This window comes from Cervus canadensis, chromosome 21 (genome assembly GCF_019320065.1).
Source record: "Cervus canadensis isolate Bull #8, Minnesota chromosome 21, ASM1932006v1, whole genome shotgun sequence".
Lineage (NCBI taxonomy): Eukaryota > Metazoa > Chordata > Mammalia > Artiodactyla > Cervidae > Cervus > Cervus canadensis.
This window is the reverse complement of record NC_057406.1, coordinates 38402474-38423954: the sequence shown is the minus strand read 5'-3', so window position 1 is coordinate 38423954 and position 21481 is coordinate 38402474. Positions and strand designations below refer to the sequence as shown.

At 39.2% G+C, this 21481-nt stretch overlaps 1 protein-coding gene across 2 annotated transcripts in view; it reads left to right on the top strand.

Moving 5' to 3' along the window:
- The window catches only part of TMTC1 (transmembrane O-mannosyltransferase targeting cadherins 1), a 300213-nt gene that overhangs the window by 258722 nt on the left and 20010 nt on the right, over positions 1–21481 (top strand). For both annotated transcript variants that reach the window (XM_043441635.1, XM_043441634.1), the window contains one exon: positions 19514–19616. In XM_043441635.1, the coding sequence (XP_043297570.1) occupies positions 19514–19616 (103 nt within the window). The remainder of the gene's footprint in view (positions 1–19513; positions 19617–21481) is intronic.

Below are 21481 nucleotides of genomic sequence, written 5' to 3'. Positions count from 1 at the left end.
GTTTTGTAGGTTATCTGCTTTCATTACTTTCAGTACGTCTTGCATTCCTTCTGGCCTGGAGGGTTCTTGATAGAATCAGGCTGTTATCACTTATGGGAATCCCTTTGTGTGTTATTTGTTGTTTCTCCCTTGCTGCTTTTAATATTTGTTTTTTGTGTTTGATCTTTGTTAATTTGATTAATATGTGTCTTGGGGTGTTTCGCCTTGGGTTTATCCTGTTTGGGACTCTCTGGGTTTCTTGGACTTTGGTGGCTATTTCCTTCCCCATTTTAGGGAAGTTTTCAGCTATTATCTCCTCGAGTATTTTCTCATGGCCTTTCTTTTTGTCTTCTTCTTCTGGGACTCCTATGATTCAAATGTTGGGGCATTTCACATTGTCCCAGAGGTCCTGAGGTTGTCCTCATTTCTTTTGATTCTTTTTTCTTTTTTTCCTCTCTGCTTCATATTTTTCTCACAGCATTTTATCTTCTACCTCACTTATCCTATCTTCTGTCTCTGTTATTCTACTCTTGGTTCCCTCCAGAGTGTTTTTGATCTCATTCATTGCATTATTCATTTTTAATTGACTCTTTTTTTATTTCTTCTAGGTCTTTATTAAACATTTCTTGTATCTTTTCAATCTTTGTCTCCAGGCTATTTATCTGTAACTCCATTTTGTTTTCAAGATTTTGGATCATTTTTATTATCATTATTCTAAATTCTTTTTCAGGTAAATTCCCTATCTCCTCCTCTTTTGTTTGACTTGGTGGGCATTTTTTTTCATGTTCCTTTACCTGTTGGGTATTTCTTTGCCTTTTCATCTTGTTTAGATTGCTGTGTCTGGAGTGGGCTTTCTGTATTCTGGAGGTCTGTGGTTCCTTTTTATTGTGGAGGATTTACCCAGTGGGTGGGGTTAGACGATTGGCTTGTCAAGGTTTCCTGGTTAGGGAAGCTTGCGTCAGTGTTCTGGTGCGTGGAACTTGATTTCTTCTCTTTGGAGAGCAATGGAGTGCCCGGTAATGAGTTTTGAGATGGGTCTATGTGTTAGGTGTGACCTTGGGCAGCCTGTATGTTGACATTCGGGGCTATGTTCCTGTGTTGCTGGAGAATTTGCGTGGTATGTCTTGCTGTAAAATTTATTGGCTCTTGGGTGGTGGTTGGTTTCAGTGTAGGTATGGAGGCTTTTGGACAGTCACTTATTACTTAAAGTTCCATGTAGTCAGGAGTTTTCTGGTGTTCTCAGGTTTTGGGCTTAAGTCTCCTGCCTCTGGATTTCAGTTTTATTCTTCCTGTAGTCTCAGGACTTCTCCAACTATACAGCCCTGATAAGAAAACTTCTAGGTTAATGGTGAAAAGATTCTTCCCCGTTAGGGACACCCAGAGAGGTTCACAGAGTTACATGAAGAAGAGGAGAGGGAGGAGGGAGATAGAGATGAGCAGGAGGAGAAAAAGGGGGACTCAAGAGGAGAGAGACAGATCTACGCAGCTGTCTGTTCCCAGAGTGTTCTCCGTAGCCCAGTCACCTACAAAGATTCACAGAATTGGATTGGGAAGAGAAGGGGAAAGGAGGAAATAGAGGTGTCTGAGGTAGAAAACAGAGAGTCAAGATTGGGAGAGAATAATCTTCGGTTTAAAAATAGGGCTTCTCTCTTTTTTTTTTTTTTGTAAGGTTATAGTGTATTGAAAATGAAAATTAAGGAGTAGTAGAGGAGTACTAGAGGACTTTAAAAGAAATAAGAGAAAAAGAAAAATAGAAAATAGAAGAGAAAAAGGAAAGAAAAAAAAAAGAAGAAAAAAGAAAAAAAGAGAAAAAAAAATTTTTTTTCCCTAATTAAAAAAAAATCATAAAAATCTATGAAAATGAAAGTTAAGGAGTAATGGGGGAGTAATAGGGAGTTTTAAGGGAAAATAAAAGAGAAAAAAAGAAAAAAGAAAAAAGAAAAAAAAAAGTATATCTAGGAGTTTCTCTGGAGCTGTTGCAGTCAGTGTGGGTTCGGCTCAGTTTCAGATAGCTCCTCGTTCCAGCTTACACTTCTCGATATCTACAGGCCCCTTCCGGTGTAGCCGGTGTTTTCTACAGGGATTTTAATCTGTTGCACCCGTCCTTTCTGAAGCGGTTCCCTTTGTTTATTTGGCTTCTGTTTGCCTGTTTCGTCAGAGCCTCATTTCCGCCCTGACACAGGCTGGCGGAGGTGCACTCTTATTCGGGTAGCTAGTTCCGTCGCTCTGTGGGGAGGGGCTGGCGCTGCGGGGATGGGCTGGCGCTGGGGGGAGGGGCTGGTGCTGTGGGGAGAGGCTGACGCTGCTTTCTCCGTCTGCGCTGCTCAGGCTCCCGGCTGTTCTATATGGAGCGCGCCCCGCGCTGCGCGAGGTTCCAGCCCTCGGGTGTTCCACAAAAGCGCAGAACGAAAAGCTGCGCTTGCTCTCTGTGCCTTCCCCGTCAGAGCGGTCCAGGCAGCCAGGGGCTTGGTGGGCGCACTCTACCCAGGTGTGGCTCGCCTACTCCCTTCCATGGTCCCAGTCTCAGTTTCCGCTGGCGCCAGTCGGGTGCGCGCGCCTTCCGCCCTCCGCGTCCCCAGCCCCAGTCCCCGCCCGCGCCGGTCGGGTTGGGTGCCTGCGCCCTGTGTCTCACCGCGACCTTCCCCTCCCCCCTGCCTCCTGCCGCCGGCGGGGCTGGGCCGGTCCGCAGCCTGCGAGCTCTTCTCTGGACTTTCTCGGTCTCTTTGTTCTGCGAACGGCCGGCAGTGTGTTCGGGCCAGTTAATTTTCTCTCTCTCTTTTGGTCTCCCACAGTTCAAGTTGGCAACTCACAGAAGCTCCCTCCGATTGTCCTCAGGGCACTCAGGCCCGGACCCTACTCCAAGCAATGCCGCCTAAGACTCCCTTCCCGGGACGGATCTCCGTCCTTAGCTCTTTTGTCTCACTTTTTATCTTTTATATTTTGTCCTACCTCCTTTTGAAGACAATGGGTTGCTTTTCTGGGCGCCTGATGACCTCAGCTAGTGATCAGAAGTTGTTTTGCGAAGTTTGCTCTGCGTTCAGTTATTCTTTTGATGAATTTGTAGGAGAGAAAGTGGTCTCCCCGTCCTACTCCTCCGCCATCTTGGCTCCTCCCTGATTACTCTTTTGAAACAACTCCTTCACTGCCCCACACGTTCTTTGATTTCTCTCCAAAGCATTCATCACCATCTAACATACATTTATTTATGTCTGTGATCTTTCTCCCACCACCAGAATATTTCTGTGAGCCAGTCTCCTTGAGAATGGCTGTCTTTTTTATTCATGACTCTCCCCCCATGTCTGTCACATTGTATGCAGTAAGTAAATACCCAGTGAATGAAAAGTGAAAGTCACTCCGTCTTGTCCGACTCCTTGTGATCTCATGGACTATACAATCTATGGAATTCTTCAGGCCAGAATACTGGCGTGGGTAGCCTTTCCTTTCTCCAGAGGATCTTCTGAACCCGGGGATCAAACCCAGGTCTCCTGCATTGCAGGCGGATTCTTTACTGGAGCCACAGATGAATGGATATGATCTGAAGACCATGTAAGCCCTCCAGTCCAGCACATGACCATGGTTTCACTCAGCTTTAAAGTAGGGCTGGGCATCTGAGCCAGAGTGTTTCAAGTAATGAACTGTGCCTCAGGGTCATGCCCTTGTCCCTGCAATGAGGGATAGTGTGAGAACAGCCAGGTGAAGTTACTTCTTTCAGCCGCAGACCAGGGTGGGGTTGAGGCCAGCACCTGCTACATTGTTCAGTGGCTTCTGGATGAGGACTCAAGGGAAAATTTCTCTCATGGCTCAATATTAGGAATATCTAGGTTTCTCCTGAACTACAAGTTTTTTGCTTTATTTTTTAATCTAATGCATGAAAAATCTTACAAATGCTAAAAAAATCAATTCTAGCGTTGTCTCCATTGGCCCCACCCCCAAATAACTGCCATCTCGACAGGATAGGCTACTTTTCTGTGTGTACTGCTTTTACTGGGTTTATCATTTTCCTTAACAGTTGGTTTTATTCAATTTGTGTTTTCTGTTTTTGAAAGCTGCTTCAATTCTTTGTAAATGAATAAAGCACTGCATTAAAATCGGGCTTTCCTAGTAGCTCAGTTGGTAAAGAATCCACCTGCGATGCAGGAGACCCTGTTTCAATTCCTGGGTCGGGAAGATCCCCTGGAGAAGGGATAGACTACCCACTTCAGTATTCTTGGGCTTCCTTTGTGGCTCAGCTGGTAAAGAATCTGCCTTTAATGCAGGAGACCTGGGTTTGATCCCTGGGTTGGGAAGATCCCCTGGAGAAGGGATTCAGTATTCTGGCCTGGAGAATTCTGAGGACTGTATAGTCCATGGAGTCACAAAGAGTTAGACATGACCAAGCAACTTTCACTTTCAAGATCAGTCACGTCTTTTTTTTCTTCACAACTTGCCAGGACATAGAATAAACATTTAATTGTTCTTCTTGATGAAAATTACCCTGAAGGTAAAAGACAATTTCACTCACCTAATACCAATGATAACAAGGTATGTTGTTTTAGGGGGAGCTCTTTACCGACACTGACACAGATCCATCTCCTTGTAATGCCATTTTTTCTTCCTCTCTTTCTAAATCATCCTCATTTTTCAAGATTCAATTCAACTTTCACTTCCTCCCCCAACACTTGCCCGGCTCCCCATCTCATGGGGAGTTGGATTTCCTTGGAGCTTCTATGAAATCTTCAGGAACATGCATCAACTCACAAACCAATCACATATTTTTATTTCTTGAATTAATATCTGAACTATATAATGTAAACAGTTTATCAGGTTTATTTTTCCTCACAAGACTGCACGTTTCTTTAAGAAAAGCCATGTCTTTGTATGCATATTGCTTCTCTAGGGTTCAGAATACTTCATTGTATAATACAAGCCAGGCAAGCATACGTGCAGCATCTCTGGACTTAATGCACTTTGGGGTCAGTTCCCCAAATTAGGAGAATTTGACAGTGAATCAGGTAGCCTATTCGAGACCCCACTTCCTAGTAATACCTGTGCAAACTTGAGTGAGAAGTGTTCTACCTCTATGGGCCTCAGTTTCCAAATCTAAAATTGTTAACTACTCTAAATTGCCTTCCCTAACTCTTACGGATCTAACATTTTAAGAGTGTCTAAAAGTACCTCCTTTAAAGTCAACTAAGTGCTAATGAACTTTTTCCTGAATAACTTAAGGCTTCACTTCAATTAGTGCTATTGTTTCTATACAAATAAAGTATTAACATGTTTATATTGTGAAAAGCGATTTGCCTTAGTAAATATCCAAAAGTTTCAAGTTGCACTCCTTTTGTAAATTGGTGAACTCCAAGTTCATGAAAAGTTACTTTATTAAAAATGATGACAATGTTTGGTGACACTGAAATTTTAGTCCATTCATCAATATCTTACTATTGCCAAATTTTATAGACATATATATCTATAAAACATAGTATTAATATATATGTTTAAAAAGGACAACATATATACATTTCCCCAGTTATGTTTTAAAAGTGTCAGATGCCTTATTTAAAATCAATTATGTGGTAAATTTAATTTTTGAGAACCATAATGGCAAATTGATGTAACATTATTGCATGCCACATAGTTAAAGTTATAAACAAGTTTTAAGAAAAAACAAATTATGACTATGGCCACGAGCTTTCCTTACATACAAAGATCACATCTTTTGCCAGCCTTTCTTATTCTCGATTCAAATGTGAAATACTATGAACTTGAAGAATGTAATTGAAAGATTGAAAGGTTCTTCTGCTCCTTTGGGCAATTGATTTTAACATCAGAAAGAGCTCACAAGAGAGTAGCTATTGGGCATAACTCAGGATTGCTTTCGCTCTCTGACTTTCAGCATCTTACCTTCATGCCTTGAATTATTTAATAAAAGAATGCTTCAGATGCACAAGCATCAAGCTCATATCCTTTGTTAGCAAATAAGCTCATTTCTTGATAGCACAACTTTATTTATTCTGGAAAGCAAACCATAGTCAATCTGTAACACACTGGTAACCCTTCCGTCACTTTACTGGTCATCTTCCAGGACCACCATATGTGCACGTGCCCAGCCCATGCTCACTGTGGTTGCGATAGCCCACAGTGTTAGAGAACCCTTTTCTGTATGGAGTTGAAATCAACAGTCCTGTGATTTTCTCCCCCTGGGCTGAGCCCAAGGGATAGCTTATTGAGCACAGTTTTTAGATTTTTGGGTTTTTTAATCTATTTAGTCTTAATTGGAAGGTAATTGCTTTACAATACTGTGTTGATTTCTGCCATACGTCAACATAATCCAATCATAGCTATACATATATCCCCTCCCTCTTGAACCTCACTAGAACTGAATCAAATGCATTCCTTTTCATGGCTGAGTAATATTCCATGGTTTATGAGCACAACCACCTTGTCATTTTTCTGAACAACTCTTTTCTATAATAAACTTGTTTCTAGTTGACCCTAATTTCTAAATACTTTCCTTCTGGTCATGTGCTTTACATAGGCTCTGGATTGTCCATTTTCTCTATGACAAAATGGCTCCCAAATGGAACTGGTTTCTTAAATCATAGTTCAGTAATTTCAGGAGGACAAGAAATACTTCCCTGGCTTGAGACTATGTTTCTATTACATAAAACCCTAAAATTAATGATATTAACTGTTTCAGACTTTGTCTGAAACTAACACTGTGCTCCTTATTCTGTTGGAACTTAAAGGTAGCAAGTAAATCTGTTTGGACATAATAGAGAATTTGAGAAAGGAAATCTGTAAAGGAGGCCAGTAATGTGAAAACACCTTATATGAAGGAGCATATTAAGGCCTGTGATAGAGCACAGATTTGAAAGTGGTATATAATAGGAAGAAAATTAGGTGTCTGAAGAAAGTGTTTTAAACATTGTAGAAATATGGCAGTATTTTGGTGAAGGCTTTAAAATGCATAGTTGAGAGACATGTTTCAGGAAGATAATGTGGGAATGGATAGACTCTATTGTGGAAGAAGAATCCTTTTGTACTTAGAAACTGTGTACATCTGAAAGAGAAAAATATTAGAAAATTAAAAACTCCAGAGCAGAGCACCTAAAGGACTTAGAAGATATATGCCCAATGAGAGCTCTGGGGAAGCCAAGGAGAAGCAAGATTTCAGAAACAGAGAAATTGCACTAATAATATAGAAATCTAATGGAGAACATGGAAAGATCAAAGAAAATAAGATTCACCTTTCACCCCTAATACCTGGAGACAACAAATTTTACCATTTTTAATATACTGCAGTTCTTTTTAACATATTTATTTTTTCCAGTGGAGGGATAACTGAGATATTGGGGGTTTCCCAGGTGGCGGTAGTACTAAAGAACCCACCTGCAGGAGAGTAAGAAACACGGGTTCAGTCCCTGGGTTGGGATGATCCCCTGAAGGAGGGCATGGCAACCCACTCCAATATTCTTTTTTATTTAAACTTTTAGCTACAGTTATTTTCTGTTTTTGTTAAATGTATATATTTTTAATTGAAGAATAATTGCTTTACAGTATTGTGTTGGTTTCTGCCAAACATCAACATGAATCAATCATAGGTATACCTATGTCCCCTCCATCTTAAGTACCCATCCCACCCCTCTAGGTTGTTACATAGCACCGGTTTGCCACTCCAGTATTCTTGCCTGGAGAAATCCACGGACAGAGGGGTCTAGTGGGCTACAGTCCATAGCGTTGCAAAGAGTTGGACACGACTAAAGTGACTGAACTGAACTGGACTGAAAGTGACTTAGCATGCATGCATGCATAATTAACATATTTATTTCAGATATACAATGTAATATACAGTGTAATGCAAAATGATTATCACAATAATTTCAGCACCGTACATAGTTACAAAATATTTTGTCTGTGATAAGAACTTTTAAGATTTACTCTCCTATGCAAGACAGTGCTATTAACTATGGTTACCATACTGTTCATTACCTCCGTAGGACTTAATCACCTTATAACTGAAAGTTTGTGTCTTTTGACCCCCTTCACAGATTTTATCCACCCCTTTCCCCTGCCTCCGGGAATCTATTCTCTGTGTTTATGATCTTGATGGTCTGTTTTTTTGGTTTTTTTTTTTTTACATTTTTAATTGAAATATAGTTGATATATGATATTATTGGGCTTTTCTGGTAGCTCAGCTGGTAAAGAGTTTAATTCCTGGGTTGGGAAGATCCACTGGAGAAGGGATAAGCTACCCACTCCAGTATTCTTGGGCTTCCCTGATGGCTCAGATGGTAAAGAATCCGCCTGCAATGCAGGAGACCTGAATTCTATTCCTGGGTTGGGAAGATCTCCTGGAGGAGGGAACAGCTGCCCACTCCAGTATTCTTGCCTGGAGAATTCCATGGACAGAGAAGCCTGGCAGGCTACAGTCCATGGGATTGCAAAGACCCCTTTCTCCTGCCTCTGGGAATTTATTTTCTGTGTCTATGATCTTGGTGGGCCAGGTTGTTTTTTTTTACATTTTTTAATTGAAATATAGTTGATATATGATATTATATGTTACAGGTATACAGTATACTTATTCACAATTCTAAAGATTATGGTGTATTTATAGTTATTATAAAAATTGGCTGTATTCTTTGTGTTGTGGAATATATCCTTGTAACTTATTTCATACATAATAGTTTGCATGTCTTAATCCCCTGCCCCTATATTGCCCATCCCTCCTTCTTTCTCCCTACTGATAACCACGGGTTTGTTCTATCTATGAGTCTGTTTCATTTTTGTTATATTCACTAGTTTGTTGCATTTTTGAAATTCCACATATGAAAGTGAAGTGAAAGTCACTCAGTCATGTCCGACTCTTTGCAACCCCATGGACTGCAACCCACCAGGCTTCTCTGTCCATGGAATTCTCAAGGCAAGAACTGGAGTGGGTAGCCATTCCCACTCCACGAGATCTTCCCTACCCAGAAATTGAGCCCAAGTCTCCTTCATTGCAAGCAGATTCTTTGCCATCTGAGCCACTAGGGAAGCCCAATTCCACATATAAGTGATGTCATACAGTACTTGTCTTTCTCTGATTTATTTCACTTAACATAATACCCTCTATGTTGTTGCAAATGGCAAAATTTCATTCTTTTGTATGACTGTGTGGTATTCCATTTCTATAGCTAGATAGATAGATATAGATGTAGATATATTAATATGATATATTATTTATCCATTTATTGGTTGATAGGCTCTTAGATTGAGTCCATATCTTGGCTGTTGGAAATAATGCTACTATGATATTAGAGTGCATGTATCTTCTCAAGATAGTGTTTTGGGGTTTTTTGTATATATAATCAGGAATCAAATTGCTGGGTCATATGATAGTTCTATTTTTAGTTTTTGAGAAACCACTAGACTGTTTTTCACAGTAGCTGCATCAATCTTTTTTAGATTCTTTTTCCATATAGGTTATTACAACCTATTGAGTATAGTTCCCTGTGCTATACAGTAGGTCCTTATTGTTTATCTATTTTACATATAGTTGGGCTCTTTTTTTTTTTTTTGATAGCCATCCTGATGGGTGTGAGGTGATATCTCATGGTTTTGATTTGCACTTCCCTGATGATTAGTGATACTGAGCATCTTTTCATGTGTCTATTGGCCATCTGTGTCTCCTCTTTGGAAGAATATCTATTTAGGTCTTCTGCCTATTTTTCAATTAGGTTTTTGTTCATTTGTTTTGATATTGAGTTCTATGAACTCTTTATATATTTTGGAAATTAACTCCTTATCAATCATATCATTTGCAAATATTTTCTCCCATTCAGAAGGCTGTCTTTTTGTTTTGTCAGTGGTTTCTTTTGCCATGCAAAAGCTTTTAAGCTTAATTAGGTTACCTTTGTTTATTTTTGCTTCTATTTCCTTTGCTGTAGGACACAAATCCAAAAAAATACCGCTATGATTTATATCAGAGTGTGCTGACTATATTTCCTCTGGAGTTTTATGATTTGTGGTCTTATATTTAGGTCTTACCCATTTTGAGTTTATTTTTGTACATGTTAGAGAATGTTCTAATTTCATTCTTTTATATGTAGCTGTCTAGTTTTCCCAGCAACACTTATTGAAGAGGTTGTTTTTCTTCACTGTATATTCTTGCCTACTTTGTTGTAGATTAATTGATCGTAAGTGCGTAGGTTTATTTATGAACTCTCTATCTGTTCCATTGACCTGTGTGACTGTTTTTGTGCCAGGACCATACTGTTCTGATTACTGCAGCTATGTAGTATATTCTGAAGTCATGGAATATGATTCATGCTTCTATTTTTTGGAGGGTTCTTTATAGTGAGATTATATAATATTTGTCTTTCTCTGACTTATTTCAGTTAGCATAATGTCCTTAAGTTCTATCTATGTTATTGCAAATGGCAAGATTTTGTTCTTTTTGACTGAATAATATTCCACTGTGTGTGTGCATATATGTGTGTGTATATGTGTCACATTTATTTATCCATTTATCCATCAATGGACACTTTGTGTAACTTGGCTATTGTAAATAATGTTGCAATGAACATACAAGTGGAAATATCTTTTCAAGTTAGCATTTTTTGTTTTCATATTTAATAGTCACATATAGTTTATATCCTGTTCTTTTGACTTGCCATTGTTATATATAATATTATACATATTTTCATACTGTTAAGTGATCTTCATAAATACCATTTTAATACCTACTTACTAGTTTATGAAATGATGAATTATAATTTATATGATAATACCTTAACTGTTGGTCATTCAGGTTCTTGTGCGTGTCTGTGTGTATGTGTGTGTGAGTTTTTCTTCTTTATGATCCAGTATTTTGGATCATTTCCTAATGATAGATTTCCAGAAGTATTCCCATATCAAAGTGTATCTGCATATTTCATGACTCTTGAGATGCATTACTAAGTTGGTTTCTAAAAGAATGGTACTAATACAGTATGCCACCAGCAGTCTGTAACCCCTGTCTTGAATGTTAGTGGAACATTTAAATGGAAATAACATGTGGACAGGTGCCAGTGCAAGAGATCAGGACTGGAAAGATAGAACTTCAAGGACTTTAGGACTTCAAGTAAATGCATCTATACTATGGCTAGCTAATTTCTCTTAGGAGAAAATGGGAGAACAGTGTGTGAAGGGGAACCTTAAAGAACTGTTCAATTCAGTTCAGTTCAGTCACTCAGTCGTGTCCGACTCCTTGCGACCCCATGAATTGCAGCATGCCAGGCCTTCCTGTCCATCACCAACTCCCGGAGTTTACTCAAACTCATGTCCATCAAGTCAGTGATGCCATCCAGCCATCTCATCCTCTGTCGTCCCCTTCTCCTCCTGCCCCCAGTCCCTCTCAGCATCAGGACCTCCTCATTTTGCAGATAGAAATATGAGGTGCACAGTATTAAGTTTGCTCAAGGTCATACAGATAACTAGTGTCAGGACCAAGACTGGAGCCTGTAACTTGACTCCTCTCTTACTGCTTTCAGCCTATGATGCTGGGGTCCCATGATTGGACTGTGGCAATAGGCTGTAGTTAATGAGGTTAGGTATACAAGTATCCATGTGGAAAAGGAGAGGAAAAATGATAGGGGAAACCCCGCAGGGTGGGTTGTCCAGACATTAAATACATAAAAGAATGCAGAAGAAAGTTGCCACTCTGCGTCTACTGCAGCACAGAAGTCAAGAAAACAGAATAGAAAATAAACTCGTAGATTCAAAGTCTGGGTGGTCTCTGACTTACTAGTCTCTTTTGGTTCTCCATTAGCATTCAGAACTGTCTATACTCCAGCTTCACAGATAAGGTTGTAAACATTTACAAGCCCACCATCATTTTTAACCAGCCTCCTCTTGCCATAGATTATATAGCTTGCATTACACAGCAGTAAAGGAAATAAAGTTAACATTATCATCCTGTAAATTATAACATTATCACTGTAAATTATTGCCAGACTATGAAAAAACTCAATTAATTAATTTGATAACACATAAAATATGTTTCTTTAAGTGTCTGGGGATATGACTTTAACTGATACAAGAATGGAAAGAAAATTGGAACAATAAAATATAAATTAGAAGTATAGATCAAAAATAAGGTCAATTTCTCTTGTTTGACAAGTGTCATCTTTGGGGCAGATTCAGGCACATATACCATTGCATGTATGGTCAGGTCACCTTGAGCTGAACCCTAACATAATAATTTATCAATTTAAGTATTCAACACTTATTTATTGAGCAGTTAAGTATCACCAAGTATTAGAAGAAGTTGCAAGGTATGGGCCTTGACACATAGAGTCTAAAAGGGGAGAATACTCTTAGGGGAATAATTACCACCCTCTGCCCAACACCTCACCCAGTTGTGACAAATGTGTGAGAGTGTCATAGGGACCTGATCTCATGTGAGAGTGGGTGTTTGGGGAGAGGGTCACTGGCCAAAGAGTGAAATTCAGCCTGGTACCTTAAGAACATATGGATATCAACGAGATAAAAAATCATTAGAAAAACTTTCTGGCTACAGAAATTAGATCAGGTGAGGGCTGTGTGGGGTGGGGCACAGTGTGATTCCTTCCTCTTAGGGGAGCAAAGTCGTGTGCCTGGAAGTGCGTAGAATGAGGACAAAAGAACAGAACAGTTTGGAAATGGAGAAAGCTGTGGTTCCATGAACACGTAGCCCCCCTTCCACTCTTCCTGGTCTCTTTTTTTTGGGGGGGTGGTTTCTTTGGCCACCCTTTTCCTGGTCTCTCAACTGTTACACACTGTCACTTACATTTGTCATACTTTCTCTTTAGCTTTTATGATTCTTGGCATTTCCTCTTTAAAGTGATCATTTCTTTCTTAAATTCACAGGGTAATATTGATCACAGTCTGCTGGGTGAGGAGAAAATTGAGGATTAGAAATACCTAAACTTCTTGGTGAGGAGGAATGCCAAGTTAATTGATTCATTTCAGTCAAATGAGAAAGAGTATTAGACATCAAAATGTTGGCAGCACCTTTCTCATAAACGTCTATGTCAGTGACTGATGGGGGAAGAACTGTTTTATAAAGAAAGTAAAAGCAAAGGAGAGGGCGAGAAGAGAGGCATCTCTGCTTTATGTTCTGAGCCATTGCATCTTAAAGAGATGCTTGGAGAAGTCACTGACCTGAATTTAAATGTCGAGTGGTCCTACACTTGCCAGGCTTGTAATGGTAAATAGTCATTTGGCTAATGGGGAGATCCCTGACAGGTCTCTGTGCTCACATCATCGGTCAGAGTCAAAGTACTGGGAAGCAGGCCAGACGCATGGCCGTGATGTCAGAGCACACAGCCTTCCCGCTCCATCTCTGTAGGTCCTTCACCACTTTGGAACATCACACCCTACACCTGCCATGCAGTAAGAACATGTTACAGGCCATTCATTAAGCAGCTGTTCACAAAGGGTTGACTAGGCCCCCTGCGGTCCAAGAAGGTTTGTGCAGTGTTTATAATAGTCACAGGTAATTTGCCTTTTTTACTCTCATTCTTTCTCGAGTGTACAGTAGTTTTTTATAAGCTACATGATGTATTCACAGTCATGAAAAGAATATGAAAATATTCTCCCCTTTCCAACTGAATGTCTGTGTGAGACCACATTCCTTCACATACTTCAGCTAAAAAACATACAGAAATAGATTAGTATAAAAGTGGATATAAGAACTCAGCTTCTATCAATCCAGATATTTAAAATACTTGGTTTGAATCAGTTCTAATGAGATGGATGAAACTGGAGCCCATTATACAGAGTGAAGTAAGCCAGAAAGATAAAGATCATTACAGCATACTAACACATATATATGGAATTTAGAAAGATGGTAACGATAACCCTATATGCAAAACAGAAAAAGAGACACAGATGTACAGAACAGACTTTGGGACTCTATGGGAGAAGGCGAGGGTGGGATGTTCTGAGAGAACAGCATTGAAACAAGTATACTATCAAGGGTAAAACAGATCACCAGCCCAGGTTGGATACATGAGACAAGTGCTCAGGGCTGGTGCACTGGGAAGACCCAGAGGGATGGGATGGAGAGGGAGGTGGGAGGGGGGATTGGGATGGGGAACACATGTAAATCCATGGCTGATTCATGTCAGTGTATGGCAAAAACCACTACAATACTGTAAAGTAATTAGCCTCCAACTAATAAAAATAAATGAAAAAAAATTAAATTAAATTTAAAAAATAAAATAAAAATAAAATACTTGGAAAAGTAGAAAATAATACCAGTCTTCTCACTAGTTTTTTTTTTTGCTTTTGCTTTGGAAAAATATATTTTCTTATGAATGTGTTATGTTGGTTTATTATTTTAAGTAAATATAGGTTATTATCAGTTTATTAAAGAAACATCTCTGCTTCATTTCTGTTGTGGTAAATGTTCATAAATGTATATCATATAAACAAAGCTCTTTGGGGTCCTCAGTAAGTTTTAGAGTGCAAACCAGAAGTTTGAAGATAGCTGCATTGAGCCCATGTCCATTTGCCCTCCTGGTTGCTGCAGTCTGAACTATAAGAAATCTTTTCTAGACGTATCAGTTGGCCCAAGAGAGTAAATGACAAAAGGCCCATTTTCACATCTACTTCTCACTTTCCTTTCCTTGAGGTAAAAAGCATGCTATGTCGGTAATTACAGCAGGTACAACATGGAGATGTTGACAGTATTTTATCTCTCCCCCGGGCCCTTCTATTTCCACCCCACTGAAAATTCTTTTGAGCCTTGGAGTGGGGCCCATGGCTGCAAGCTGCCCATTTTTAACCACTGTCCTCGAAGGCTGACTTCATGCTGAGACGGCGGTTGGCTGGGGACTCTGGTGGCCGTATTATTTGTCAGAACTATTCTCCAGGTCACAAACATTTTTAATTAAAGTTGTCCTAGAAATAGCTTATATTCATTTCCTCTGGCTCTCACAAGTCAGTAGAGACTGGGCGTGATCAGCTTAGGTCAGGACATCTAGCCAGATGAGGTAAATGAAATTGAACTTGAGGGATTAAGAATACTGCTTTTGAAGATAAATGCACTGCCCTTCCAGAGAAGGTGAAATTTGTTTTAAATAAATACCTAGAAAGCATTTTTCTCCTGCACTGGTGGTTCCTTTACGTTTTTTTAATAAGTGGAGTTAATCATTCTTTGAAATTTACAGTTAAGTGAAAGGACGAGAAAGACAGATATTGAAAGCATTTTTCATTGAACCCGAGTCTGGAGGCTGCCCTTGGGGATACCAAAGGCACAGGAATGTGATTACTTGCTCTAGACATGGATGGTCTTTTAAATCGCATTACTTCTTTGGACTTTGAAAATTGCATTTCTAGTGGGGACCCAGCTCATAAATCCAAAAATGGATTTTTAGATGAAAAAGGTGATCTCTTTGCCTTTTTGGAGCAGCCAGGAATATGGGGGAAAAGTAAAATTAAATCAGGCACAGCAGTAATTGCACTTGAAAGCTCTTGTATTTGACTTCAGCAACTTAGAATACGAGGACATCAATTTTATTCCTTTCAGGAAAAATATCTTTCAACTCTCTCACAGTTTAGTTATAAGGATATTTTTAAGATCTCAAATAGCACAGATTTTTTTCAAGCATATTTTCATATTATACAATTGCTGGGGTTAATGGTAACCTGCATTTCCCGGCATTTGAATCTTGGCAGGTGTAGAGAATCTATTAAACACCAGTCTGGGTGTCACTCCTGTTTGCTTCCCAAGCGCCTTGCTTTTGTGACACTGTTACCAGCCATCACAGTGTCTCCCTCTTGCCCAAATCTCACTGTCTTGTCTGTGAGGGTAGGATTGTCTATTACCCACTCTTCTGTCTCCTCTATATACTTGACACGTGGGTGGTGCTACTACTTATACCCCTGGGAGACAGATGCCCAAGACATGGGGAGGAATGAAATAAAATGTGTCTATTTAAGGAGCTCAAAGACAATGAAACTACCGAATACAATTCAATGTGAGCAGTGTGGTAAAGAGGTAAGTGCAGTGCTCTTGAGTCCAGGTTCCCTGGCATCATTACTGTGGCCGTATCAGGTGTCACAACCCTGTCCACGTGGCATTTCCCATCCAAGCTCTTTAGTTAACCCTATATGAGAAAAAATAAGTAACTTGAATGTTCTTCCTTTTAATTTTTTTAAATCATCTCTGATACAGAGGTCAGTAAACAATTTCTTAGAGGCAACCAGAGAAACAGTGACCTGGCTAATCTGAACCTGGGTAACCATTTCTTTAAAATCTTGATTTTCTTGGGTTTTGGCCAGTGTCGGTGTTTGATACTAATGTCATCTTTGTATTTAAATGTGCTCAACAAATACTACTCCTAGTAGTAGTAATAAGGGTAGAGGCTAACATGACTAAGCATGCTAGGCATTGTCCTGAGGGCTTCAACTGTTTTAATCCACTTGATCTTCAGAACAACCTCCTGAAATAGGTTATTCCTTAACACTTGGCAACACCTAGGGGAAGTAAAGTCATAGGGACAGTAAATGGTGGGGTTGGGATTCCAATCCATGTGCCAAGCACTGACAGCCCAATTCTTTTTTCTAATTTTATTGATGTCCAGTTGATTTACAGTGTTGTGTTAATTTCTGCTGTATAGCATAGTGATTCAGTCATGTGTGTGTGTGTGTGTGTGTGCGTGCGCACGTGTGCTAGGTCATTTCAGTCATCTCCAACTCTTTGCAACCCTATGGACTGTAGCTCACCAGGCTCCTCTGTCCATGGGATTCCCCAGGCAAGAATACTGGAGTGGGTTGCCCTCCTCCAGGGAATATTCCCGACCCAGGGATCAAATCCATGTTTCTTATGTCTTCTGCATTAGCAGGTGGGTTCTTTACCACTAGCACCCCCTGGGAAGCCTGTATATATATATATATATATATAAAACTTTTATATGTATATATATAACATATATAAATATAAAACATATTTATATATATATATAAAACATTTTCATTTTTATATTCTTTTCCATTCTGGTTTATCATGGGATATTGAATATAGTTCTTTGTGCTATACAGTAGGACCTTGTTGTTTATCCATCCCAAACTCCCATTCCTTCCCTCCTCTCCTCCCCTACCCACCTCCCCCTGCCTTGGCCACCGAAAGTCTGTTCTCAATGTCTGTGAGTCTGTTTCTTTTTTGTAGTTATGCTCATTTGTGTTTTATTTTATATCCCACATACCATAGTGATGTCATATGGCATTTGTCTTTCTCTTTCTGACTTACTTTGCTTGGTATGATAATCTCCAGGTCCACCCACATTGCTGCAAATGGTATTATGGTGTTATTTCACTTGTTTTGATAGCTGAGTAATATTTCACTGTGTAAATATACCACATCTTCTCTATTCATTCATCCGTCAATGGACATTTAGGTTTTTCCATGTCTTGACTATTGTAAATAGTGCTGCTATGAATGTAGGGGTGCATGTATCTTTTTAAATTATACTTTGTTTGGATATATGCACAGGAGTGGGATTGCTGTATCATATGGCAACTCTATTTTTAGCTTTTTTGAGGAACCTCCATATGGCAGCCCAGTTCTTAATCACTATGCTATGCTTTCTTTATCAATTACTGAAAACATGTGCTGAATGAATGGGCAAATGAATAAATATCTGATACTACTCTCTTATTAACTCAACTGGGATCTTATGTATTTTGTGACTTACCTGTCTCCATTTAATACCCACACATGTACACTCACCAATTTGTGAGACGTTCAGTGGGTGACGGGCCTTCCCAGGTGGCACTAGTGGTAAAGAACCCACCTGCCAATGCAGGAGATTTAAGACATGAAGGTTCGACCCCTGGGTCAGGAAGGTCCCTGGAGAAGGGCATGGCAACCCACTCCAGTATTCTCGCCTGGAGAATCCCATGAACAGAGGAGCCTTGCGGGCTAATTCCATAGGGTGACAAAGAGTCAGACACGACTGAAGTGACTTAAATGCACACACATAGTGGATGATATCTTCATTAAGTTCTTTTCTTCAATAGATTTAAAAGAGATAGCTTGAGATTTTTCATTCATCTTTGAGTTTTTTTTGTTTTAGTTTGATGATTCTTTTGAGTTTAGCAATTAGAAAACACATTTTTAGAAACATGGAAATCTATTTTTGCTGGACTATGGATTGGCAGTTGAAATAAGAGAAATTTGCCAAATTTCAACCTTACTTTGTTCCCTAGATGGTACTTAAGTATGTAGATTAAGCGAGATGGCATTGGTCATTCTACCGAGAGTTAAGTGTCTTTGCCTTTCTGTGTCAAATCAGATTTAGACTTCTTGACTTCTTGTTCAGTACTTAGGGCATTTTTACTCATAAGCTTAAGGTGTCATGTCTGAGAAAAATGGTGCTGTCCATTCCCTTTTCCTGTGTCTGTTTGAATGCTTAGTAGTAGTAACTTCTGATAAAATTACGGACAGTGTCCATGATCAGAGCACACGAAAGGAACAGTTGCTCTGTGTTTTATGCCAAACCATTGCCTTTCACCTGACGTTCATAGCAGTACTAGGAAGTGGTTTACTTGTGAGTTATTGTTAGAACCTGAGTGGCTTTGAGTCATTAATTATCCATTACCTTCTATATTGTAAAAGAAAGTATGACATGACAATCTCAGATGGTCGTGGAAAATGTGCCTAAAAGCTAATTCAGAATTATTGAAGTGTGTTAAAGTGGATCATTAGAGTAGAAAACCAAAGCAGCTGGAAGAAGATCCGTTGAAACTGTGGCAATTGATGTGGGCCTTGCCACAAAGGGAGGAGTTGGAGGTATGCCTTTGAGGGAGCCTGTATTCCTATTGGAAGGATGCAGCTTAGAGATGGAAAGTGGAGGGTAATAAGGGAAGTAACAAATGGTTTGGTAAGCTATAGAAATATTTAAAAAAGAAAAGGACAGGCAAAGCCCTCCCATAATCAGCATCAACCCCCACACCCACTTCCTTCTAAAATATCTCCCCCCAAATCAGACAGCATAGGTAGGAGAGCTAGCCATGCAAATGCAGCTGTTGGACAAATAGCCAGGCCTCCCATGAGCTTGAGCAAAATTCGGGAGATGGTGGAAGACAGGAAAGCCTGGCGTGCTGCAGCCCATGGGGTCACAAAGAGTCAGACACAACTTGGCTACTGAATAACCACCACCACCCTGTCTCCCAGTAAGATCACCCACCTCGGGAGACATTCCTGTATGAATGGATCACCTGTTTTCATCCAGACAGTTGCTGGAATGGAAGGCATCCCATTCAGACATCCACTTTGAGGCTTTTTCTGTAGGGCAAATCCTTTCAGATGTTGCTTCTTAGTAAACAGCTGGTTTGTGCTGAAGGGACTAAACACAAGTATATCATTGATATCCGTGCAGTTGGCACTGACTTTAACTCAAAGTAAGTAGTGTTTGATCTTGGTGCCCATTGCATAGCAGATGTTCAGTAAGTTATTTTCTGCTTTTCCCACTTCTGTTATTCAGTGTATTGCTGATTTAAAAGAAAAAAAAAAACTCTCTTATGTATTTTTCTTTGTTCTTTTTTAAAGGAGAGATTTAAAGAAGCTGAGGAAATATACCTGGCTGGAATAAAGAAATGCCCAGACAGCTCAGACTTACACAACAACTATGGAGTTTTCCTAGTTGATACTGGTGAGATTAAAGAGAACCTGTTGAGATGAGATAATACTATCTAACAAGCGAAGTAGCAATCCACCCAAATAATGCTTCAAAAGTAGAACTCATCGGGTTTGGCAGGAAACTCACACTGACAGTCCCATTGTACTTGCTGTCAGTTTCCTAAATCTTCAGTCTCAGTTCGGTAAAATCTGCCCAGTTCTTATAATCAGATCATTCAGGGAAACTTCCCAGGTGGCCAAAAAGTGGCTTTGATGATTTAATGAGTAGCTGTCTCCTTTGAATAGCATTTATACAAGTTTATAAATCTATAATGATGAACTGTTCTCTACAATGATGCAGAAACTGCCTCTGAATCAGTTTACAGGCAGATGGTAAATACTTTTCTACAGCTGATTTAAAAGTCTCCAGAATTATTTCATCGTTCCTTATGTGATACTAAGGAACTGTTCCATTATAATTGATATACTCTTATAGAACAGGTGCTATATAAAATATACTTGCTTTATCTCATTTAATGTAAAACTTTACTGGGCAGGGATTCTGCTGTCTTTATGATTTGCACTCCCACATACTGTTGGCATGTGTTGAATACTTAGAAAGGATGAAAAGATACTTGAATTTAATACAAAAACACCACTTTGTTCTCATTAACTATTAGACTACCTTCCCTGCAATCAAATTCAATTTTAATTATTTTGTCGATATGAAATGCTCAAGAGGGTTTTTATTTTCTAGGATATTTGAAGCTCTTCTGTTCCATAGGACATAAATTTACATTCTGATATACCTAGGAAACATCCCGTATTTTTGCATGTAAAACTGTTTCAAAATTGTTTCATGGTGCCACCTGCTGGTTCATTAGCAACATAATAGTAAATTAGGTATAAAAAATTTTACAAAAAAGGAAGAGACCTCCTGTTGGCCTGATCTAGCCCTCTTCCTTCTACTTCAACAACAAAATATCCCACCCCAACTCCCAACCCCCAAATCTCACTAACCACTGTATACCTTTCCACACTCCCACTGTATTCATGCTTTTGTACTGGTATTATTCTCCCTCTCACCTGTGACCTATACATAGACCCTTACACATGCAGAGGTTTTTTTTGGCACCTCCCGGTCAAACTTGCATTCAAAGAAGATAGACTTGAGGAGATGTCTGTGCAGGTAAACACACCATGTAGAACTTTAGACTATTCCACAATTCATTCACTTACATATAATTTCACGAGGAAGCTTCTTTGGGGAATCTCATCATACTGGAGAGACTTGGTTCTAGTTCTGGCCTTTATCCTCACTTGCCCTGGGATTTTTGTTGAGTTTCTTAATGTCTTTGCATGTCTGCATCTATATCTATAAAGTGATAATATTTTTTAATATCATTTAAATCCCAAGAGGGAACTAAGTGCTATCAAAAGGCAGCTAAATAGGATCAAAACATCTGCAAAAATCATATGAGGTTATTTCACTAAAAGGTTTTAAAATATACAATGCATTGGACAAATGCAAGTTGGTATTATTATTATTAAAATCCCATTCAATAAATACCATCTAAACAAAAACATACTATTTAAAAAGATATTTTCAAAATACAGCAGCTGCCTGCTTATTTAAAGGAATGTCTCAGTTACTAGGTTGCAGTAGAATAATTGTGGTAGACCCTTAGAAGTTGCTTCAGGACAGTTTTCTTTCTATAATAGCACATTCTACTTTGAATATAATGAGAAGCAACAGTAGCTTGTGTAAATAACAATCACTGATAATTTCAAAACATCCTATCAGCTACGGCAATAGCCAGAAACACTTTGATAAAAATAATATATTTAATAAAAGAAAGAGGTTTTAAGTGAAAACGAATGATGAAATGGTCCAAAGTT